Consider the following 25,710-nt stretch of genomic DNA (forward strand, 5'->3'; position numbering starts at 1 on the left):
AAAAAAATTACCCAAGGATGTTTACTAGAAAAAATAAATAAAAAACTTAAAGGAAAAAGATACAGCATTCAGAAACAGAAACCAGGAGTTCAGTGGAAACTGCAGGATGACACATCCTGCAACTACATTTGGGATTCATGCCTGTAATCCCAGCACTTTGGCAGGCAGGGGCAGGAGTCATCCTGCAACTGATTTCCACTGAAAGCTCAGAACACCATAATAACACGTAATAGAACAGGAAGAGAGAGGCTCTGTAAAGAACATCTTTTAAAAAATGGTGCCCATCCCCAACTTGTGTAATTAAAAACACAGAGCATCTTAATATCCTGAAAGCATATTTCTCTATAGTCATCAAAATAAAAAAAGGAGGACAAGGTAAAAAAAAAAAAACACACACACACACATAAAACTTTATATAATGCATAGTCCAAATACAAAAAGAAGCAAGGCCTACACTGTCTTTCTGGTTTGTACTGCAATTTCTTGATAGTTCTGCCTGGCCCTACCTTAGTCAGAGCATGAGGCTTTCCCATTGTTGTGATACTGTTATTCTGCAGCAGGGGAATAAGGCTGAGAGGCAGAAATCTAAGGACTTCCTAGAACTAAATAAAATGCAATGAAACACTTTGGCTATGACAGGAAATATCTTCTTCATTTACATAGGGCGTACACTAAGTAAATAACTTCGTAATTTCACTTTAGCTTCTTCATTTGTATAGTGCAGGCGTCCCTACACTACGGGCCTGTGGGCCGCATGTGGCCCCCTGAGGCCATTTATCTGGACCCCCGCCGCAATTCAGGAAGGGGCACCTCTTTCATTGGTGGTCAGTGAGAGGAGCACAGTATGTGGCGGCCCTCCAATGGTCTGAAGGACAGTGAACTGGCCCCCTGTGTAAAAAGTTTGGGGATGCCTGGTATAGTGGATACACCATGTAACCAGTAGAAACTTCTAGAGGGTATTTAAACCCTAGAAAATTCTGTAATTTGGCTCTTTAGCCACTTGCTCTGGCCTGCTCCCACCCTGTGGAGTGTACTTTTGTTTTGAATAAATCTTTGCTTTTGTTGCTTCATTCTTTCCTTGCTTCCTTTGTGCCTTCTGTTCAATTCTTTGTTCAAGATGCCAAGAACCTGGACATCCTCCACCAGTAACAATCTCACAAAGTGTTCAAGTTTCCAGAGACTGATGAGCATTTTCTCAAACTAAATACTCATTGATGATGGGTGGTAAATACTCCTTGGATGATAATGTGAGTGACAGCTTGAGTTGAGTCAGGTTCCACTCTGTTCTTTTTATTGGAATGGAAATGTCTTCCTCTACCTTTTTCTTGGGGTTTGTCCAGTTCTTCCTCACATTTCTGATTGGCCCTTCTGCTTTCTTTTATATCCTCTCCATCCCAGCCTTACCTACTTTCTGGGAGTAGAAACGCTGAAACTGCAGGCAGCCTTCCAGATCTTCATGACTGGCATTTTGTCCAGTGGCTTCAATTTTACTCTGAGTGTTACAGACTTTGTGGCTGCCTCCAAAGTGGGTAACTCATTTCTATTATGACCAGATATAGAAAGGAAATTTCCCATTGGCTCAGAGTTTTAGCTAAACTCTCAAAGCAGAGGAAAATAGTTAAAGTATCCCCACTTTCTAAAGAGAAGTGTTAGAGATCTCATCATTTGCTAAGGATTGGCTACTGGACAGCCAGACTGATACAGCTACCATTTCCTCAAACAGTCTACTTCAGGAAGGCTATTTGTGGGAGGACACATGACTGTGATGAATGCAGTCTCCACGGGACTTTCCCTGCCATCATCGTGCCTCGAACCATCCCTGATGGATGCTCTCTGAGCTGTGGAGTCCAGCTCCATGAAACTGGAGTTCAGTTTGGTGAGAGAATTATTGGGAGCACTTTCTTGTGCATCCTGGAGTTTGGGAGCATGTGTGACTCCAGAGACCAGTGCTTATTTGTCACCTCAATTATTTTAAAGACAAGGAGAGGCTGACTGAAGTTTCCTCTGGCAGCTGAGGGTGCCTATGAGGGAAAGCCGCACTTCCGTCTTTCAGAGGACACGGCACCAAGGGCCAAATGGATGCCAGGCAGGTGGCAAGGCTCAAGTCTGCTTGAAAGATTTTTGTCTTCCTGAGTGAGAAGGCCTTGGCAGGAAGAGGCCACAGGGTATACTGCCAGAGGATAGAGCTGGGTGGGGGTGGTGATGAGATAACACCTGGAAAGTGATTTAAGTGCATTGCCCATGTCAGGAAAGGGTGCGGTTTGGAGATCTCTGCAGTTTTGTGTGGGGCTCTTGTTCATCAATGCTGTCAATGAACACCTGCCACATTAAAGCACCTGGGCAACTATTAATTGGTCAAAGGAGAACCACCAACATGACCTTAGCGAAAATTCCTTTGCTCCTTTCTCCTCTGTTACCTCCCTTCCCTTCCTCTGCATCAGATGATCCTGCAGTAAGATGGAAAGAGAACTGGAAAGAGTAAGATCATTCCATCTTTCTCCACTGCTGCCCTGAGCGTGGATCAGGCTTGAACTGGAGAAAGGAAAAGAGCCTTGAAATGATGGTAGGTTAAGATTTTGGTTGGACCGAACTGGACATTTTAACATCTAAGAACATGACTTTGCTAATATCTGAAAGTGGCAGTTTCTGCTTGGGTTACTCTTTAAAGAGTACAGAGGATAAATCTGATGAAGCATTTTTTAAAAAATGTAGGTTTTATTATGATTCAGGTATGGTAAGGCCAACAGATTAGGAAAAAGGGGTGATTGAGAAGATGGCTTGTTATACTCACAGATCGCAAGAGGAGAGGGCATGTCATGCTGTTGGGGGCCACCTGGGGAAGCACCAGGATTGGCTGGGAAGCTGAGAGAGGGAAGGGAAATGGGTAGGCGGCACCTTCATTGTGATTTCCAGAGGAAGGAAGGAGTGAGGCAAGGTCAGCAGGCATGTTTGGACTGGCTAGTTTAAATAATGTAGTGGGTTCTGGGGCCTAAGGGCTGTCTTTTGCTGTCTGGTTTTTGGCCCTGGGGTGATCAGGACAGAGGAATAGTGGCTCTGAGTGTGAGAGTGAACTGCATTTGAAAAATTATGACTGAGAGTGGAAGAGATCTAACCTAACTGACTCCATCTTGGTTCTAACCTTTAAGCTGTCCTTGTTCATTTCAGAGGGTAGGCTGAACTATCTTAGGAGCTTAGTTTATAATTTGTGATTTAAAACAAAGATGATAACAGCCCTTTCCAAAGCCGACTTCCTTCTCCACAGAGGACTAGAGTGCCTTTGTAGGACTAGCAAATAAGCCACAAGATTAGAAATTAGGTTTAGGAGTCATGCAGCTGAAGGCTGCAAGATTCTGACCCTCCCTAAACTGCTTCTAAGGTCAGTGCTTGAGATATTTTGCAGACCCTGCACTTGATAGCTCAGCTGGCACCACCCAGATTGATAAACTGGCTCATCTGATCTTGTGCCCCCCACCCAGGAACTGACTCAGCACAAGAAGACAGTCTGGATTCCCTATGATTTCATCTTTGATCCAACCAATTAGCACTCCTGACTCACTGGCCTTCCCCCACCCTCCAAATAACCCTTAAAAACTCTGCTCCTCAAATACTGGGGGAGACTGCTTTGAGTCTCTGATAAAACTCCTATCTCTCGAACAGCAGGCTCTGTGTGAATTAGTCTTTATCTGTTGTAATTCCCCTGACTTGATAAGTCGGCTGGGTCTAGGCAAGGTGATTACTGTACAAGAGCTCAATAAGGGAGGTGATTAGGAGCCGGGGCTCTGGATTGGTTGCTTGCATATGAAAGGCATGCTTGCAGGGAAGGCCTTTATTATCTCTAGATATGGCTAAATCTGGGAGAGGCAGTCCCACCCAGGTCAGCAAGGACTAGATGCCAAAGCATCAAGTATAGAAATGAGAGACATGGTTATTACAGGTTATGAGGGTGGTAGGAAAGGAATTAAAAGAGTTGTTCTCTGATTTTACCCAATTAAGGTTTATCCTCTGTACTTTGTGCTCTGTAACCCAGGCAGATCCTAATTCTTTCATGCCACTTTCAGATATTAGAAGAGTCAAGTTCCTAGATGCTAAAATGTCCAGTTTAGTCTAACCCAAAACCTAACTGATTATCATTTCAAGGTTTTGTCTCTTTTTCCAGTTCAGCTTAGTAAACTGATTAATCCATATGGTGGGCCAGAGTTGGGGAGGGAAGACAGACTTTAATTTTATTTTTAAAAGGAATGCATAAACATGGTGAAAACAAATATATATATATATATTTGTTTATGCATTCCTTTTATAAACAGCACATACCATTTCAAAAAAAATCTTACAAAAGAAAAAGAAAAAAGTTTTTAGAATCTATATTTTTGAATTTCCCATTACAAAAAAAAAAAAAAACTCTATAAAAATGCTACTGGTTGTATTTGATAAAAATTTTACATTTGATTTTTCCACTACTATTTAATTTATCATTGATTGAACTCTTTGAAGGTGGCAAACAGTTTTTTTCTTTCTATTTTCAACTGCTGCCTTCTTAAGCAGATTTTCAATGACCTAAGTCCCACTGGAAGTAGACTTAGCATAACTAGGGTGAACAGGAAACCTCTGAATGTGAAAGTAAGCACTATTAATACTTACATGAGGGCAACAGGCATGAAGTGGCACAGCCTTGGCCACACTGGACGTATGTTTACCCTAAGCGAAAGTCTTCTTCATTGGATTCTATCTGCTTTGTGGATAAACTTCAAAGTCTTTAGAAAAGCACACAGCCCTGTATGATTTGGCCCTAGCCTATCTCTCATGTTACTCCATGCTACCATTTTATGCTTGGGCAGAGTGTAACTGCTTGTAGAGCCATCCCTGACCCACCTGCAAGCTATGCTCAACCCCCTGCTTGTTTCTGGAAGTTGGCTCATTCTGCACCCCACCTAAGTGATCTCTTACATCATAGGGATGATGCTTACCCCTACTCAACAAGTTTGTTAATTTCCTGCAGAAGAGCCTTGAGGGGGCTCATATGTAAGGCTATGCTACCATGTGCCTATTTGTTAACTCATTTATTTATTTTGAGACAGGGTCTAACTCTGTTGCCCAGGCTGGAGTGCAGTGGTGTGATCATGGCTCACTGCAGACTCAATGTGCTGGGCTCAAGTGATCCTCTCACCTCAGCCACCCAAGTAACTGGAACTATAGGTATCACCATGCCCAAATAATTTTTGTATATTTTGTAGCGATGGTGTTTCACTCTATTGCCCAAGCTGGTCTCGAACTCCTGGTCTCAAGCAATCTGCTTGCTTTGGCCTTCCAAAGTGCTGGGATTATAGGTGTGAGCCACTGCATCCAGTTCATGTGCTTATTTTTATTCTCTGACACATTGTTTATATTTGTCTTAGCAACTTACTTACTTAGGTCTTGGTCCCTCCAGTAGAGTCAGAACTCCTCCATCATAGCAGCTGCCTCAGTCTTTTTTTGAAAATTGGCCCGGACATTTTAGATTCTCTTGCCTCAGCCTCCTGAGTAGATGGGATTACAGACACACACCAACATACCAGGCGAATTTTTGTATTTTAGTAGAGATGGGTTTTCACCATGTTGGCCAGGCTGGTCTCTAACTCCTGACCTCAGGTAATCTGCCCGCCTGGGCCTCCCAAAGTGTTGGGATTACAGGCATGAGCCACCGCGGCCCGCCTGAAGTCAATCTAAGTTTTCTCAGCACTTAGATGTATAAGAGCTAACAATATTCCATATATGAAGTGGAAAAATATAGAATAATACATAAAGAATAATACAATTTTTGTTAAATATATGCAAATGTGACAAGATACAAACATTAAACTATTCAAATTTTTTTTTAACTTTTAGTTTTGAAATAACTGTAGATTTTCATGCAGTTGTAAGAAATAATAGAGGTTCCATATGCTCTGCACGCAGTTTCCCCAATCTTTTATACTATTGTACAGTATCACAACCATGAAATTGACATGAATACACTTCATCAAACTTAGTTAGCTGAAGCTATTTTAAATTAATTTTTATTTTTATGAAAATTAAAATTACCAAAGTGCAGTGGTGTAATGGTCTCAGCTACCCATGAAATTGAGGTGGAAGGATCGCTTGAACTCAGGAGGTCAAGGTTACAACGAGCTGTGATTGCACCAAGGTTTCTCTGGGTGACAGAGCAACACTCTGTTTCAGAAAACATTTATACATGTACGTAGTTTGAAAATAAGTGCTGAAGACTTGGTACTACTAAGTATGAACTGACTTATGTCCCAGTTGTTTATTGCTGCATGGCAAACCATCCCGATATGCATTGGGTGAAACCGACAACAATTGTATTATACCTCATGATTTTATAGTTCAGGAATTCAAGCAGGGCTTGGCTGAGTGACTTCTCTGTTCCACGTGGCATTGACATGGTATGTTTCAGCTGGTGGCTGGTCTGGTCTGGTGGGTCCAAGGTAGCTTTGTTCACATGCCTACTGTCTTGGTGAGGTGGCCAGAAGTTTGGGCTGAGCTAGTTCTTTCTCTCTTTTTCTGCAGTCTCAGGGCCTCTCCGTGTGTTTTCTTGAGTAATTCAAGAGACCATGGTAGAAGCTTCTAATCCTCTTAAAAAGCAAGACTGATCACGGGAAACTGTTCTGTCCACTGTTACATTATTGGTAAGTTGTAGAGGTCAGCCCAAATTCCTGGGGAGGGAAGATGTTCCCCATCCCTCCATGTGAAGAGTGTCATTACTGGCCATCCTTAATCCCCTAGAGCTGAAATGAGAAACAGAAGCCCTTGCTCAACCTTCGCCTCTCCTGATGCCTGCTCCCCTGAGTCAACCACTTTAAACCGCCTAACTGCTTATGCTGGTGTTTCACTCCATGTTTTTGAACAACACGACTATGCTGACAGTTCCCTGGATTTATCAATTTCAGATGTTGTTTATTGGCTTCTTTTCAGTGTAGATGGGACCTTACCTCAATCTTTCTCTCTAGTCTCCCTGTCTCTGTCTCTCTTTCTTGACTCCTCACACACAAATACACACACACACACACACACACACACACACACACAGAAATACTCACATAGACACACACAGAGATACACACAGACAAACACAGACACCCACATTTTCCCTTCTCTGATTCGCAAATAGAGCAGTGTCATAATTTGGACAATATTAGGTAATCTACTAATTCTGTTTCCTCCTGGAGACCAAACCTCCCTTTCAGAGCTTTCTGCCCTCCTGCTGCAGTCTAGACTGGTGTCTCTAGGCCTATGGCTGTCAGCGGTCATGGTCATGTCGGGGCTTCTCTTCATTCTTATTCTGGGAAGTCTCTTTGCTTCTCTCCTGGGTTGGGGCTTCTGTTTGTCTGAATCCCTGATTTTCTCTTTTTTGGTTAACTACCTTGTTAAACTGGAGACAATCTATTTTGGCCCCCAAACTCATCTTGGGTTTGTCTGTTTCCTGCCTCCCTCCTTCCCCCTCCCTCCCTTTTTTCCTCCCACTCTCCCTCCCTCCTTCCCTCTCTCCTTCATACTTTCTCTTTCTCTTTCTCTCTCCCTCTCTCTCAGTGAAAGTCATTTGTCCTGTTGGGCACAGGAGGAAGGTAGTAGTGAATATCTGGCCAACCTTCTTTAGCATGGAAAGCAAACCTCTCTGTTCTCTTTCAGAAATGGGAGATCTGGAAATACTGTTTCTAGAGAAAGCTCTTCCTGACCTTGAGAAAAGGAATCAATGCTCTGGGGTCCAGGTTTAATGGATGATCATTCCTGTTAGCCATTAATAGCTACTGTGCCAGAAAATGAGAAAGTAGATTTTTTTTCTGCAGTGGCAACAGATGAAAGGGAACATGAGTTAAACTGGCTGAGGAACGGGGAAGAAGTGTATGTGTGGAGGTGAACACAGGGGCTAGGAGAGAGGTCACTGCCAGCAAAGTTTCGTGTCTCACCCTGATAGTCCTGGTCTGTATTGGGAGCATCAGCACTGGCCTTAAGCGTCCTGCAAGTGAACCACAGCCACTGTGGTGCCCAGCTGAGTCCTCTCTCCTTTATTACACGGCAACCAGGGGAAACTGCTCTCTAGTTTGTACCCTACCTCTGTCTCCATAAGACCAAAGGATAACCATAAGACCAAAGGACTCCTGGGACACCTATTCAGGAGGCTGGTGAGTTGAACAGAGCAAGCCTGACCATCTAAAACCAGAATGTTAGAAGTGGACACTGGTGCTTTATACAGAGTAAGGCCCAAATTGAATTAATCTAGAGTGAGTATGCAATGCGCTCAGTGTCTGCATTTCTATAACGTACCTTGGCTAACACTGGAGCTACTTAAATTCCTAATTATTTCAGAAAACTATTTTTTTTTAAATTGAGATAAAGTCTCGCTCTGTTGTCAGGTGCCAGGCTGGAGTGCAGTGGTGCAATCTCGGCTCACTGCAGCCTCCGCTTCCCAGGTTCAAGTGATTCTCCTGCCTCAGCCTCCCAAAGTGCTGGGACTACAGGCGTGTGCCACCACGCCCAGCTAATTTTTATAGAGACAGGGTTTCACCATGTTGGCCAGGATGGTCTCAATCTCTTGACCTCATGATCTGCCCACCTCGGCCTCCCAAAGTGCTGGGATTACAGATGTGAGTCACCATGCCCGGCCTAGAAAACTATTTCTTTTAAAGTGTGTGATTAGAAGGTAAATGAACCTAATCCAATTTAACTGCTTTATTTTTGTGGTTGTATACAGAATCACATTTAAGCACTTTAAAATCCAAATTCCCTTTTGGAGCTGTTTTGTTTTCTGAAGGGTTTTCTTCCTTTTTCTTATGCTCATGATGGTGTCTGGGTACAGAGAGGAACTTACTTATCTTCTGGCTTTGGGAAGGACTCCTGAGCCAAGTCATGTGGTTCTCTTGTTTCCCTGATCACCAGTTGAGGTACATACTAATATCACTTGACTTCTGTCCTCACTGTGTCTACTGATGTAATGTCAGTTTTTTCCTCGATTAACTTTCTGGCCTACCTTATGTAACCCTAGACCTTCAGTGTCATCTCCCGTCTTTCCATAGTGACCCAGAGGTGAGTGCACTGATTCCTGACTCTTGGCTGGCTTCTATTACTTTCTCTAGGAACAAGAAAGAGCTTCTAGCTCTTTTCTATACTGCAAGGGTATGTGTAGGAAACTTGAGGATGGCTAATACAGTCCCTTCTAACAACTCATGCTTCATTCTCCTCTGCTGCAAACCCCCATGCTGGTTTGGGCCAGCAGGCACTATGTGTGGTATGGTGGTCTGCCCCTCTGTCCCAGACAGGAATTGCAGTGCCTGAGGGCCTTTTTCCACCCAGGGCACAACTTGCCAGTCTGAGGTTTCTAGCTTGTCTCTCTTCTCTGCCTCATTTCTGGCTCCACATTCAACTCCACTGGCTAAATCTTAGGAGTCTGGAGTGGGACTATTGAGATCGTAAAGAATCCAGGCAGGGGCTGGGCATGGTGGCTCACACCTGTAATCCCAGCACTTTGGGAGGCTGAGGTGGGTGGATCACGAGGTCAGCAGATTGAGACCATCTTGGCTAACATGGTAAAACCCCGTCTCTACTAAAAATACAAAAAATTAGCTGGGCATGGCGGCAGGCAGCTATAGTTCCAGCTACTTGGGAGGCTGAGGCAAGATAATTGCTTGAATCTGGGAGGCAGAGGTTGCAGTGAGCTAAGATCATGCCAATGCACTCCAGCCTGGGTGACAGAGCCAGAGCGAGACTCAATCTCAAAACAAACAAACAAACAAAAGAATTCAGGCATGATGTGCGCTTTGCTCCCTGCTAAGCTCTTCTGCTGCTCCGGAGGGGTGTGTGCCCTCTCCTCAATCTTGTAGATACTTCTTTCATCATTGGTTTTGAAATCCTCTACTGATGACTTTGTTGTTCTGGGTGTTTCCTCTGTCCTCTCCTCTCATATCTTAATGGTCAATAAGGTTTCAGGGGCATTTAAAATTATTTTTCTTACCACTTTTAAACCCATGCTGAAGGTCTAGGACTATATCTGTTCTGTTGGAATCAGGCCAGTCTCATAGTTTTTCTGGTCATTCTTGGAATAGTTATAATGGCCTTTGCTTACAAAAATGATTTCATATGAAAAATAAAATATGCAGGTCAGTATAATAATCAAATTCTTATACTCTTACCTAAATGTCATTATGTAGGTTTCCCTAAAGAAATCACCTCACCCGGGAGGCTTTCTGTGCCCATTAAAGTTAGCCTCATGGAAGTTCTAGACAACCTTTGCCATTTCCTATTGTAACACTTTGATTTAGTTTACTTCACTTATGCATATTGGGGGCTTACTACGTACCATCCAGAATTATTCCAGGCACTGAGAATATCACAATAAATAAGATAGAGCACGTCCTTTACCTAGTGGAAGGAGACAAGCAATAGACAATTAAATGGGCAAGAGAACTATCATTTAGCAGCATGTGCTATGCAGAGAATTTAAACAGAATGATATGATAGAGTGACTCAGTGACTAGTTTAGACTGTAAGGTCAGATAAGGTCTCTCCTTGTCCTGAAATCAGGACAACCACCTCTAACTTGTTGCATACTATGTGATCAACAGGGACAAGATCTTATAAGATTGTATACTATGCAGCATAATTTCTGGATGAGAGTACATGAGCATAACCACAAAATATTCTCTGGAATATTCTGTGATGACCTGGTGAAATCATGAGTAATTTCATGCATGGTCAGAAGTGATTCCATTATTTTGCCTCATAGTTCAGGAGAATATTAAGCTCCCATGATCCATCTATATTTTGATTGAAAAAGACATGAAATGCTGGGCTGGCAGCAATCCCGTTACTGGGTATATATCCAAAGGATTATAAATTGTTCTACTATAAGGACACATGCACATGAATGTTCATTGCAGCACTGTTTACAATAGCAAAGACCTGCAACCAACCCAAATGCCCATCAATGATAGACTGGACAGGGAAAATGTGGCACAAATATACCATGGAATATTATACAGGCATCAAAAACGATGAGTTTGTGTCCTTTGTAGCAACATGGATAAACCTGGAAACCATCATTCTCAGCAAACTAACACAAGAACAGACAGTCAAACACCGTATGTTCTCATTCATAGGTGGGTGTTGAACAATGAGAACACATGGACACACGGAGGGGAGCATCACACATGGGTCTCTTGGGGGGAAATAGGGAAGGGACAGTGGGGGTTGAGGTGTTGGGGAGAGATAGCATGGGGAGAAATGCCAGATATAGGTGATGGGGAGGAAGGCAGCAAATCACACTACCATGTGTGTACTTATGCAACAATCTTGCATGTTCTTCACATGTACCCCAAAACCTAAAATGCAATTTAAAAAAAATGCTGGGTTGATTACAAAAATGGGTGGCTGTACCTAACCAAAGAGTTTTATGATTTGTAATGTAATTGTTGGTTATCTGAAAATGATACTGGATCTGAGAAGTAGGGGGACAATGTGGAGAAAATAGTGAACTGAGGGTCTCTTCTGCCTAATGAATTTTGAGCCCAAGTGTACTTGGAATCTAGCACTTGGTAGGGGTGTGTGGGAGGGGAAGGAAGGAGTTAGAAAAGAGTCTACTTTTTTTTTTTTTTTTTTGGAAACAGAGTCATCCAGGCTGGAGTGCAGTGGCATGATCTTGGCTCACTGCAGCCTCCGCCTCCCAGGTTCAAGCAATCCTCTCACCTCAGCATCCTGAGTAGCTGACACTACAGGCATGTGCCACCACACCTGGCTAATTTTTATATTTTTTTGGTAGAGATGGGTTTTGCCATGTTGCCCAGGCTGGGGCAATCTCCTGTTTTATCGAATTTCTATGGACATACACAGGAGTGGAAGATAGGCACATTAGACTGCCCTGGGGCTTCATCTCTTGCAGTCACCCTAACTCATAGATTTGGAACACTTAGAAAGACTCTTTAATGTGGAACATCTTTGAGATTAGGACATGTCTGTCAAATGAAAGATTAAGGGATAGTTTTGCAGATAGTATACCTTCAGCTTCTTAGAAATGTATTTTATCTGATTGGTTCTATAAGAAAACGTACATATATAAAGAAAGGATTTTGATTTGACTTGGGTATATAGTGTATAGTCAACTGTTAAATTGAGGGAATTTAAACACCATTATAAAAAAGTATATAGATATATTTATATATATATGTATGTGTGTGTGTGTGTATATATATATACACACACACTATATATATATACTTTTTATATACACACACATACACACTATATATATATATGCATATATATGCATATATATATATAGTGTGTATGTGTATATACACATACATGTGTATGTATATATATATACACATACACACTATATATATACATGTGTATGTAGATATATACATATACATACATATATACATACATATGCATGTATGTGTATATATATATATATAGTGTGTATGTGTGTGTGTGTGTGTGTGTGTGTATATATGAAAGATTAAGGGATAGTTATGCAGATAGTATACCATATATATATATATATATATATAGTGTGTATGTGTGTGTGTGTGTGTGTGTGTGTGTGTGTGTGTATCTGACCACCAGAGCAATGAATATTCCCTATAGAATATTCCTTATATTTGCATAGTTATGTTTCTGCTGGTATCTGAAGATAGCCTTGAGCATGACTGAGATACCTTATGACTCCAGCCTTAGGTGAGTCTTCCCCTAGTGCCCCTGGCTAGAGGGTAGCCAAGGTAAAGTGTTCATATGGTACACTTGGATGGTTGTCTTTCCAGGATGCTGCTCTAAGGCACTATTTAAAAAGGCACTGATAAAATTTGGATATTTGTCTGTGCCCGAATCTCATGTTGAATTGTAACTCCCAATTGTATTAGTCCATTTGAAAATGAATACTGCTATAAAGAAAAACCTGAGACTGGGTAATTTATAAAGAAAAAGAAGTTTAATGGACTTACAGTTCCACATGGCTGGGGAGGCCTCACTATCATGGCTTAAGGCAAAGGAGGAGCAAAGGGACGTCTTACATGGTGGCAGACAAGAAAGCGCGAGCAGGGGAACTGCCCTTTACAAAACCATCAGAGTTCATGAGACTTACATACTATCACAAGAATGGCAAGGGAAAAACCTGACCCCATGATTAAATTACATCCCAACAGGTCCCTTCCTCCCACCAGGTTCCTTCCACAACATGTAGGGATTATGAGAGCTACAATTCAAGATGAAATTTTGGTGGGGACACAGCCAAACCATATCATTCCACCCTGGGATCCTCCCAAATCTCACACTCTCAAATTTCAAACCAATCATGTCTTTCCAACAGTCCCCCAAAGTCTTAACTCAATTCAGCATTAACTCAAAAGTCCACAGTCGAAAGTCTCATCTGAGACAAGGCAAGTCTCTTCTGCCTATGAGCCTGTAAAATCGAAAGCAAGTTAGTTACTTCCTGGATACAATGGGGTACAGGCATTGGGTAAATACACCTGTTCCAAATAGGAGAAATTAGCCAAAACAAAAGGGCTGCAGGCCCCATGCAAGTCCAAAATCCAGCAGGGCAGTCAAATCGTAAAGCTCCAAAATGATGTCCTTTGACGTAATGTCTTACATCCAGATCATACTGATTCAAGACGTAGGTTCCCATGGTCTTGTGCAGCTCTGTCTCTGTGGCTTTGCAGGATACAGCCTGCCTCCTGGCTGCTGGCATTGAATGTCTGCAGCTTTTCCAGGTGCATGGTGCAAGCTGTTGGTGGATCTACCATTCTGGGGTCTGGAGGCTAGCTGCTCTCTTCTCATAGCTCCACTAAGCAGTGCCTCAGTGGGGACTCTGTATGGAGCTCCTGCCCCATATTTCCCTTCTGCACTGCCCTCACAGAGGTCCTCTGTGAGGGTTCTTTCCCTGCAGCATACCTTGCCTGAACATCCAGGGGTTCCATACAGACTCTGAAATATAGGCAGCGGTTCTAAAACCTCAGTTCTTGACTTCTGCTCACCCGCAGGCTCAACACCATGTGTAAGCTGCCAAGGCTTGGGGCTTGCACCCTCTGAAGCAATGACCTGAGCTGTATGTTGCCCTCTTTTATCCACAGCTGGGACACAGGGCACCAAGTCCCAAGACTGCACAAAACAGCAAGGCCATAGGCCCAGCCCACAAAACCAATTTTCTCTCCTAGGCTTCCCTAATTGTGTTGGGAAGGGCTGCTTTGAAGACCTCAGATGTACCCTGGAAACATTTCTCCCATTGTACTGGTGATTAACATTTGGCTCCTTGATACTCATGCAAATTTCTGCAGCAGGCTTGAATTTCTCCTCAGAAAATGTGTTTTTATTTTTTATCACATCATTTGGCTACACATTTTCCAAACCTGTATGCTCTGCTTCCCTATTAAACATAAGTTCCAATTCTAAACTATATCTTTGTGAATACATAAAACTGAATGCGTAGTAGTCCTTAAGTATAATCTTGAACACTTTGCTGCTTAGAAATTTCTTCCACCAGATGCCCCAAGTCATCTCTCTCAAGTTCAAAGTTCCACAGATTTCTAGGGCAGGGGCAAAATGCTGCCAGTCTCTGCCAAAGCATAGCAAGAGTCTCCTTTGCTCTAGTTCCCAACAAGTTTCTCATCTCCATCTGAGACTACCTCAGCCAGGTCTTTATTATCCATATCACTATCAGCATTTTGGTCAAAGCCATTAAACAAATCTCTGGGAAGTTTTAGACTTTCCCACAACTTCCTGTCTTCTGAGCCCTCCAAGTCTCTAGGAAGTTCTGAACTTTCCTATATTTTCCTGTCTTCCTCTGAGCCCTCCAAACTGTTCAAACCTCTGCCTGTTACCCCGCTCCAAAGTCAATTCCACATTTTCAGGTATTCTTATAACAGTACCCTAGTCTACTGGTACCAATTTACTGTATTAGTTCATTTTCAAACTGCTATGAAGAAAAACCTGAGACTGGGCAATTTATAAAGAAAAAGAGGTTTAATGGACTCACAGCTACAAATGGCTGAGGAGGCCTCACCATCATGGCAGAGGGTGAAGGAGGAGCAAAGGCATGTCTTACGTGGCAGCAGGTAAGAGAGCAGGTGCAGGGGAACTGTCCTTTATAAAACCATCAGATCTCATGAGACTTATTTACTGTAATTAAGAGAACAGCCTGGGAAAAACCTGCCCCCGTGATTCAATTACCTCCCACTAGGTCCTTCCTATGACACATGGGGATTATGGAGCTATAATTCAAGATGAGATTTTGATGGGGAGAGAGCCAAACCATATCACAGAGGCCTGGTGAGAGGCGTTTGATACATGGAGGCAGATCTCTCATGGCTTGGTGCTGTTTTCATGATAGTAAGTTCTCAAAAGATCTGATTGTTTAAAAGTATATGGTGCCTTCCCACCCACTCTCTCTCCTTGCCCCTGCTTTTATGTGACATGCTTGTTCCCCCTCCACCTTCCATCCTGGTTGTAAGCTTCCCAAGGCCTCCCTAGAAGCTGAGCAGATGCCAGCACCGTGTCATCTCCTGTAAAGCCTGCAGAAGCAGGAGGCAATTAAACCTCTTTTCTTTATAAGTTACCCAGTCTAAGCTATCTTTATAGCAATACAAGAATGGCCTAATACAGGCACCAGAAGTAGAAAACTACTTATGGCACAAACAGGCCTTTGTCCTTAAGCCTAAAATACAGACAGAGAACATGGAACTTATAGGAAATTTTTTGCCCGGAGAAGCAGGTGCTCTTGATCATCAGTGAAGAATCTTCTTCCTTTCCAAGACTGCCATTTCCTCCCCCTCTCACCTCTGGGACCTTCATCCATCAAGTATCTTTTTTTTTTCCTTTCATCCCTACACAATTGTTTCCTTTCACTGGCATCAATTCTTACGTCTTAAAAATGCTGAGGTTTTTTTTTCTTGAATATACGAACACCTTTCCTTCGACCCTAGAGAGGTAACAAGATTAAGTCACCTTTCCCACCAACCCTAACTTAATCTTGTTACTTCTCTTTCTGGTTTGCAGCTTCATAAATGACTCAAACTTTCATGCAACAGCTATTTGAGAGAGGCATGTTCTCTAAAAGGCAATTGCAGCAGCTTTCTGGCATGGGTAACATTTGGAGACACAGAACCCCCTAACAGCCATACCCTCGAAGAATCTGAAATGGAGCTCCTACAGGGGTCGACGTGACTGCCCCGCAGAGAAGCCATGCTCTTTCACAGCAGCTGGGACTGCAGCTGTTGGGGAGGAAGCTTGGATTGTCAATTAGAAGAGAGATTTTAGCATATTACACTAAAATGCCCCATTAAAGAAAGTGAAAGAGTGGTTTTAAATAGGACCCCAAATTTAGTATGCTCAAGAAGCTAACATGATCAATGTCTAGAATTTGTCATTCATGTTCAGCAGTGAAATAGAAATATGTGTCTTTGCTCGGGTTCTTCCTGAAGCTGATCTTGGACCAAGGATTTGGGTGTAAGTGGGTTGTTAAGGCACAGCTTCCAGAGGAAACTAGTAAGGGAGTGGAAGAAGCAGGCTGCGGGAAGGGAAGAGAGAAGCTAAGTAAACTTGAGATGTCAGGTGAAGTCCCAGACTCAGCCTGATCTCCAGGGTGCGAGGTGTTTACCCCACCTTCAGGTGCAAGAGCTGGGGTAAGTCCACACCAGTAAATCATTGACTATAGGTCATGTGGGAGTGGAGGAGGACATATAATTCCCATGTGGTTCCTCTTCTTACAGTCTAGGCAGGCTCCAGTGTCCAAGGGCAAGCCGCTGAATGTTGCAGGTGTAAATATTAAGCAGTAGAAACACTGAAGCTGGGACTGGGAATGGTGGGTGGCTCATGCCTATAATCCTAGCACTTCGCAGGTCAGAGGCAGAAGGATCACTTGAACTCAGGAGTTTGAGACCAGCCTGGGTAACATAGAGTGACCCCCTCTTTACTAAAAACAAAAACACAATTTAAAAAGTCAGGTGTGGTGGCATGCGCCTGTAGTCCCAGCTACTCAGGAGGCTAGAGTGGGAGGATTTCTTGAGCCCAGGAGTTCAAAGCTATAGTGAGCTGTGATCACACCACTGCACTCCAGCCTGGATGACAGAGCGAGACACTATTTCAAAAACAAAACAAAATGCAACAACCACCCCCCAAAATGTTGAAGCTGGAGATGAGTGAAGAGAACTGGTAAAATGAATGCAAGGGGGTCCAGTCTGGTCTTTGACAGTGTCTGCTACGTGTCCCTGATGGTGTATGCACCTCCATCGTGATAGTTCCAGTGTAAAGTGGGGCAATTGCAAGGCATATGGAGCTGCTAAACTCTTAAATGATGGATCAACTATGCACAAACCTGATGACCCAGTAGCAGTTCTACTTACATCTCCCAGAGAAATCATACAAGTCCCCCTGGAGACTTGACACTGATGTACAGCATAGTGTTGTTTAGTGTAGCAAAGGACCGGATAAGCAAGATACATATCCCCATATGTGTCTGTTTTCAAGCTACTGATAAAGGGATACCTGAGACTGGAAAATTTACAAAAGAAAGAGGAATATTGGACTTAGAGTTCCACATGGCTGGGAAGGCCTCACAATCATGGCAGAAGGTGAAAGGCATGTCTCATATGGCAGCAGACAAGAGAAGAGAGCTTGTGGATGAGAACTCCCCTTTTAAAACCGTCAGATCTCATGAGACTTATTCACTATCACGAGAATAGCACTGCAAAGACCTGCCTGCATGATTCAGTCATCTCCCACTGGGTCTCTCCCATAACGTGGGAATTTTGGGAGCCACAAGATGAGAGGTGGGTGAGGACACAGAGCCAAACCATATATATGGTTTCCCTCCATATATACATGGATTGTTTATTAATTATTGTTCTATAAGAGTTTTAAAGATATTATTGATATATTTGATATATTCTTTTTAGAATTTGTAAGGGAATTTTTTTTTAAAAAAACTAATACAAGTTGACAAATGACCTGAGCTAAACATGTCAAAAAGGAGCTGAAATAAAGAGTAGGAAGATATATAGATAATTCTTTCTTTCTCTTTTTCTTTCTTTCTCTCTTCTTTTCTTTTTTCTCTTTTCTTTTCTTTTCTTCTCCCTCCCTCCCTCCATTCCTTCCTTCCTTCCTTTTTTTTGACAGAGTCTCACTATCACCCAGGCTGGTGTGCACTGGTACGATCTCAGCTCACTGCAACTTCTGCCTCCTGGGTTCCACAGATTCTCCTACCTCAGCTTCCCAAGTAGCTAGACAACCTCCCGAGTAGCTGGGATTATAGGTGCCCACCACCATGCTTGGCTAATTTTTGTATTTTTCATGGAGCCAGGGTTTTGCCATGTTAGCCAGGCTGGTCTTGAACCCCCTGAGTGCTGGGATTACAGGCGTGAGCCCCTGCATCTGGCCAATTCTCCTTTCTTTGGGAAGTCACCCTCCTACCCCCAGCTACAGGGGTTGGCCCTGCTTGCTACATCTAAGTTGGTCAGCAGAATTCCATTTGTCCCAGTGGAATCTTGACTGAGAGGGAGGGGCAGTAATCCAGCCTAACCCTATTAGATTTCATAACATGGAGGAAAAACTGGACCTATGACATTAATTTTTCATTAGGCACAAATATATTCCCTTTACCTGCTCATATTTAGTAGATTTTCTCATTTTAGGATATTTTAGAAGCACAAGCACTTAATTAAAGTTAACCCTAAAAGTCATACTTTGAGAGAAACAGAGAGATATAGTTCATGGAGAAATGGCATTATTCTGAAAAAAGCATGCATAAAAGGAGTGAGTTAGAGGTTGAGTGGGGTGGCTCACGCCTGTAATTGCAGGCCTTTTAGAGGCTGAGGTAGGTGGGTTTCTTGAGCTCAGGAGTTTGAGACCTCCCTGGGCAGCATGGGGAAACCCTGTCTTTACTAAAAATACAAAAATTAGCTGGGTACGGTGACATGTGTCTGCAGTGCCAGTTACTGGGGAAGCTGAGGTAGGAGGATCTCTTGAGCCCAGGAGGTTGAGGCTGCAATGAACCGAGGTTGCACCACTGCACTCCAGCCTGGGCAACAGTGTAAGATCCTGTCTCAAAACAAAACAAACAAACAAACAAACCAAACAAAAAACTCAAACAAAAATGGAGTGTCAGAGTTGTGCTCTGGAGGTGCCTTGGGCCTGTGACTTGGCTGACAATGTGGTACTATGTAGACTGTGCAGGGTCATTACTCCCATCTGGGACAAATCTATCACACAGCATCAAGTATACAATTGTATCTACTTTCATAGAATCAAATTCAAGTAAAAGATGATCAGTTCCATGTAGATAAATTAGATAAAGGGATTGTGGTTTAGGATCAAAGAGGAAAAATTTGTGGAATTCTCTATATTCCTCTAGGAAGATTCCATGACTCTTCCAATCCTAACTAGGGTTGGCACTGCTGTTCCTAATTTATTACCTCCCCTAAAGAAACACAGATGATAGAATCTACTTAATCATATTGATGCTAAAAGCTTGGGAAACTAGGAGACATAATAAGTCCTGGCTTCATCAAATCAAAAATGAACTATTCTAGCAAGTCTCATAGAGAAAGCCCAGTTTTGCAGTTACAATGTTATTTTCAATCTTTGATTCTTTCCTGATTCTAGGATCCCAAGTCTGTCTCCTTTCAGTTTTAGAAACAAAACGTCGAAGTGTATCAGTGCTGACCAAATATAGACATTGGCTTGTCTTGTTACTATTTAGAGAAGAGTATGGCAGAAGATTTTCCAAATGTAGGATTATTTAAAAAAACCACTAGGGTTTTTCAATGTGAAGACCCCACTGGAATTTCAGAAACATTCAACTGCATATGGTGAACTTGTGCTCTGATTTAACTTTGCTTTGAAGTATAGAGTAAAATCAATAAATACAGTGCTACACTCTATTATTTTACAAATAAAGAAATAGAAGACTCAGATCATGAGCTTGGAGTGGTTTTGGAAGGCTGGCAGTGTGTTTCCTTCACTCTACACATAGAAGGTTTTCCATGCTGTCTCATGAACTGGTAATACTCCTAAGAACCACAGTAGATGTAATAGATTAGTCAAAGATTGACATTTGTCTCAGCTATTTCCTAGTTATATCTAGGAATTGCGTTTTATTATTTGGATAATTTTAAATTTACTGGGTTTACTTTTGAATGGAAAATAATATGTATTTATTGACTTTATAAAAACTTGTAGTGTAGAGACAATACTTTATTGCTTATTCTTATGCCGTTCTCCTAGTGGTGACATAACATTCATGCAAAGTAAAATGAGAGTTACGGAAGCAAAGGCCCTCATACTTGTCCACTGAGGTTCACCACTGAAGTTAAAAGAATTTTGACTACTCTTTCCTTTGTGCCTATACCAGTCCACTATGCTGATGTCTACTGAGTCACCACTAAGCTTGTCACTGCATTTATTTACTTATACATCTGATTTCCTGTTCCCAGCTATTAACACAATGTAATATGATGGTTGTTCATGGTATCTGTGTTGAGTGAACAGATAAATCAAGAGGGGGATGGAGGGAGGGATGAAATGATGCAGCCCAGGGGATTTTTAGGGCAGTGGGACTCTTCTGAATGATACTGCAGTGGTGGCTATGTGACATTATACATTTGTCCAAACCCATAGAATGTCGAGCAGAGTGAACCTTAATGTAAACTATAATCTTTAGTTAATAATATTACATCAATATTGGTTCATTTACTGTGACAAATGTGCCACACTAATACAAGGGGTAAAAAATAGGAGGAAACTGTGTGGGGAAGGGGGAGAAAGGAGGGCATGTAGAAATTTTCTGTAATTTTGGATCAGTTTTTCTGTAAACCTACAACTGCTCTAAAAAATATAAAGTCTATTGTTATTAATAACAAAAGATGATTCAATTCTTATTTGACATGGTCTTAGAATACGTGTATTACAAGCAACAGAAAACCAGATTTAAGTAGTGTAGGTGAAAAGGTAAATGTGTTGGTTGTTTACTGAAGCCACAAGAAAACATCAAGGAGAACTAGAACTGGGAACTTTAATGCTGTTCGTCTTTGTGAGACTTTAGATTGACTTTCTTCATAATGCCCCACCACAGCATCCAGCCACACCCAGGCTCACAACCTCCCATCCCTGCTTTGGTAGGAAAAGAGCTCTTTCTGACTTAGTTCTTACTAGAAAAACTCCCAGAGGATGCTGGTCAGCCCCACCTAAACTAATCACATATGAGAGAGGAGAGATTGACTCCAACTGGAATACAGCTGTTTACAAGGCTGGAAACAAGTAGGCATGTCAGGGGCCTATTGTAGTTATCCTGGCAAGAGAAGATGGTGCTCTGACTAGGGAGGTAGAGACAGAGACAGAGAAGTGGTCAGGTTCTGGATGTATTCTGAAGATAGGACTCTCAGGACTTATTGAGAGGTTGGCTGTAAGGTGTGAGGTAAAGGAATGAACAATGACTTCAAAGTTTTTATCCTGAACAACTCTTTAAAAACGGGGCTGTCTTTAACTGAGCAGAGGAATATTATGGCAGTACAGGCTGGAAGCTATCAGGAGCTTCATTTTGGATATATTATGGTCTACTACCCATGCAACTGTGGATGTCAAATAAACAGTTGGATATATATGAGTCTTCCTCCAGACATCTACCTGACATATTGCTTATTGACTGTAATTGTTTATTGCCTATCTTCTTCCTAGAATGCAAGCTCTATGAGATCCAAGACTTTGCCTTTTTTGTTTACTATGTCTCCAATATCTGGAAGAATGCCTGGTGCATAGTAGATGTCGAGTTAGACTTACTGGAAAGGTAAATGAAGGAATGAATGACAGAGTTAAATGCTGAGTACAACAAAATAGGTTGGTTGAGAATAGAGGTAGGAGGTACCTGTTTGATAGTAAATTTATTTCCAGGATATTACTAAGGAGAGGTTTGCAACAGGCATTATATAACAAACATTTTCTATGGAAAACTATGTAAAAATGAAGAGACACCTACAGAGTTTCTGTAAACTTTTATTTTATACTTATGGGCCACTGCCATCTGAGGGCCTTGGCTTCTGGCTCATTTCTACAAAGTTACTTATTGAAAAGATGTAGTAAAGGTAGAAATTGGAAATGTTTCTACTAGTAAACCACAGTTACTTACCAGTCCATAAATAAAATGCACATTGAAGCCTTCAGAAATCTATGACTTTCTGAATTTATAAAATGCATTTTTTTTCCATATGAAAGAAACAAAGCATCTTGGGAAAAAAAAAGACAATTGTCTAAACAAAATGATGTGAACCTATGGCTTATATTATAGGCATATATCACTGCATATGATGTACCAGTGGAATAATAGATTTGACTACTAACACACAAAGGAGCAGTACTTCTTAGCCTTACAATTCAAGCAACTGGAACCTGATGTTATTTTACCTGTTCCTGTCTAAAATATGGCCCAACAAATTAGCTTACCTAATTTCTTATCAGCAATCTGTCTGGTGAAGTCTGACACATCAGACAACCTGGCAATTTCATTACCACACTGAGTTGAGGATAAGAACAATGTAATACTTCAAAGTGTAATGACTTTTGTTCTGGTAAAGGACACAATATGACCCTAAATGCTGCTTGATCAAACCAACCAACCAGACAAAACCCTATATTGCTAATCCACAGCTCATCCGCTTTCATGTTGCCTCTTATATTCCATTTGTAATGGTAACATGGTTACAAGATTTACGAATGCAGAAGGTTGGTACAGGTTAAAATGGACCAGGCAAGTTACTTGGAGTATGCACTTTGGCACAACTGCAGGGTACAATTATTAGATTAGATTAAATCCATACATACCATCACATACATGCATATATCACACACAAATACATTCCACAGAGACGGTCCAGAAAAGTGGGCTAAAAGTAATTTACAATTGTTTATATATATACACATACGCTAGTAAAAGATTTTCTGCTGTACTCACAGTCTGTAAACATCTGGGAAAATGCCCAGCAAAAGTCACTGTGGGCCCTTTGAAATGGTGACAATGTGGGAGACAGATGGTGGGAGGGGGATTTAGGTTCATACTGAAAACCCAGAGAAGCGAAGAATCATAAGTTCTGGTGGCATTTGGGGGTAACTATTTTTCACTGACATGATAAACTCACCTGGCCACTTTGAAATTATGTTTCCTTATATGGAAAAGGGAATGACCAAAACAGGTTTACTGTCAGTTAACATTTTAAGAAAAATTAGGAGAATAGGAGGTGATAGGAGTATACATAGTTACGATTAAAAATACCTCAATGAAAATTTCCAAATCTGAAAAATTGAATCTTTTTCTCCTACATGGGCTTTAGACTTCTATATACAGTGCATTGAAAGTCTCAGGCAGAGTTAAATGACACATACATTTAAATTTTGGTACATGATACTGATTTTACATAACAAAATTTACATGAAAAACAGATTGGACTTGTGAAAAAGAACTATCTGATTCAAGCATTACTTTTGAATTTAGCACACAAAACATATTCAAGATCTCTTGTAACAAAACACTGTTTAAAAAAGAAGTTTTAAAAAATTCTTTGAGTAACATCTGTTAAACTGCCCAGTGTATCATCAGACTGTGTTTTAAGGGCCTGTAGTATTTGTGGTAGCTTTGGAATTTGTGTGTGTTTTTTTTTTTTTAAAAAAAAAAACAAACGGTGACATGAAAAATACTAACTGCTCACCTGAATTCTATTTTTGTCTTTCTCTCTCTCTCTCTTTTTTGCAAACTGTGTAAATAAGTTCAAATAATCATGTTAGGCTATTAGGCAGTTCAAAAATACTGGTACCAAATGACATTTCAAATATAAGTGACTTGAGCCCATACTGTGTTTGGCTGAAGGAAAAAAAATCACTTAAAAAAAGTAGAAAATCTTGTCATAATCTCTTAACATTTCATGGTGACCAGCTCCCATTGAACATTTATCAGAACTGCCATAACAACTAGCCATGTACTTGAAAACTCTATTTTCAGGCAAAAGTAGTAAATGTCCTTCTATTTTCATTTAACAGTCTCCATTCTCCCCTAGCACCCACCACTTTTTAGTGCTGAATACAACACGCAGAATATGTACATTAGATCAATTAAAGAAGTATGATTCGTAGATGTTGTGGGTAGATAAACCAGTCTACCCTTGTGGTTTTGGAAAGCATTTCTTCTTGGGTGTGGGAGTGAGTTAAGGAAGAAGGATCAGAGAAGAGATTTCCGGAGTCATAGTTGCCTTGTGATTTTTTTTTCTCTGAGAGGATTATGGGAGTACCCAAGGAGTGCTTCTCAGGGTGGTCAGTTCATGCTGTCCTTGTGGCTGCTCCGGTCTGTGTTGTGGTTGTTTTGATCATGGTTTTTCCACTGGATGCTTGTTCCATTCATGGGGACCGAGGTCATCAGACTTTTGGACTGGTAACAGCAGCAGCAGAGGCATGACTTGGGGAAGGAACAGACTTGAAGTAAGGCGAGACTACCAGCCCATTCCCAGCCAAACACAGCGGCCTTGGGCCATACCAATGAGCGGAAAATGTCCATTCGCATTTGAGGGAAGTGAACTTCTACAGTAACCTAGGGTGGAGAGCCTGTTCTCTCCAGGCAGGAGTTAAACTGTCCATTCCAGTGCAGAGAAATAGAGCCTTTGTTTCTCATTTTAATTCTATTACCATGTACGAGAAAAAGGGAAGGCAGTACTGGTGAGAGGGAGGGTTCTCCACAGCTTGGGGCAGGAAAGAGTAGGGATGGTCAAGGGGGGGTCCTAGCATTTTTTCAGTGTGCACCAACTGTGTAGCTCTCTGCACCAGGTACTTCATCAGATCCTCACAACCGCCTTGGGTGGCAGGTGCTAATTTCCCATTTTATGAATGAGGACAGTGAGGTCCAGGGAGGATAATGAGAGGCAGAACTGGCATTAGAACCCAAGACTCTGTAGATTGGGCTCTTTCTCTTGGGTATGCTGCCTTTTTAGGAAGATCCAACAAAAAGTGGGATTAATTTCTGATAATTTTTACCTTGATTTTCCCTCCTCCCAATGAATATGTAAATTAATGAGTAAGTAATAATTAATTTCAGCTTATATAATGTACTAGTTTTAACATGCATGTAAGTCAATCCATTTTAGGCAGAGTGTTTTGTGACTGGCAAACATTTCCAAGAAGATCTCAGAAATACAGCCCAAAACTTCCATACCAAGTTTCATCTATTTGTGTGATTATTTGGTTAATATATGTCTGTCTCTGTTTAGACTGTAAGTTCCATGAGGGCAGTACTGTGTTTTTCCTTTCTACTCTGTCCCTAATAATAATCAACTCATATTGAGCACTTATTATTTTAAATGAATATTACTCTCCTTATGCAAGAGATACTGTGATCATCCAATTTTATAGGTGAGGAAACTGAAAAAGCAGGAGAGGTACTAAGCAGACCTGGGATAGACAGTTAGCAAGAGCAGGGTTGTGATATCCATCCAGGCTCTTTGCTTCCAGAGCCTGCATTCTTGACCTCTACCCTACTCTGCATCATATGTGCCATAAACTGAAGATAAACAGCCTCTTCCAAGATGACAAAATCCAGTGAGGATTAAGCCTATGCTAAAACCATTTTCCAGGAGCCAGAAAATGACACATGAATAAGACAGGCTGAGATCTTCTGAAGGACCTGGGCGGCTGAGCTGGCTGGAGGCTTGAAAGCAGAAGGAA

At 41.7% G+C, this 25,710-nt stretch overlaps 2 protein-coding genes across 2 annotated transcripts in view; one reads left to right on the top strand and one right to left on the bottom strand.

Annotated features, from left to right (window-relative positions):
* Positions 1–25,710, top strand: part of TTC29 (tetratricopeptide repeat domain 29) — a 915,079-nt gene that overhangs the window by 52,089 nt on the left and 837,280 nt on the right. The window lies entirely within an intron of this gene.
* EDNRA (endothelin receptor type A) overlaps positions 21,988–25,710 on the bottom strand; it is a 61,531-nt gene continuing 57,808 nt past the window's right edge. Inside the window, exon 8 of the mRNA XM_003927992.4 lies at positions 21,988–24,451. Within this exon, the coding sequence (XP_003928041.1) occupies positions 24,311–24,451 (141 nt within the window). The 3' untranslated portion in view covers positions 21,988–24,310. The remainder of the gene's footprint in view (positions 24,452–25,710) is intronic.

The sequence above is a fragment of the Saimiri boliviensis genome, chromosome 3 (assembly GCF_048565385.1).
Source record: "Saimiri boliviensis isolate mSaiBol1 chromosome 3, mSaiBol1.pri, whole genome shotgun sequence".
In the NCBI taxonomy this organism is placed as follows: Eukaryota; Metazoa; Chordata; class Mammalia; order Primates; family Cebidae; genus Saimiri; species Saimiri boliviensis.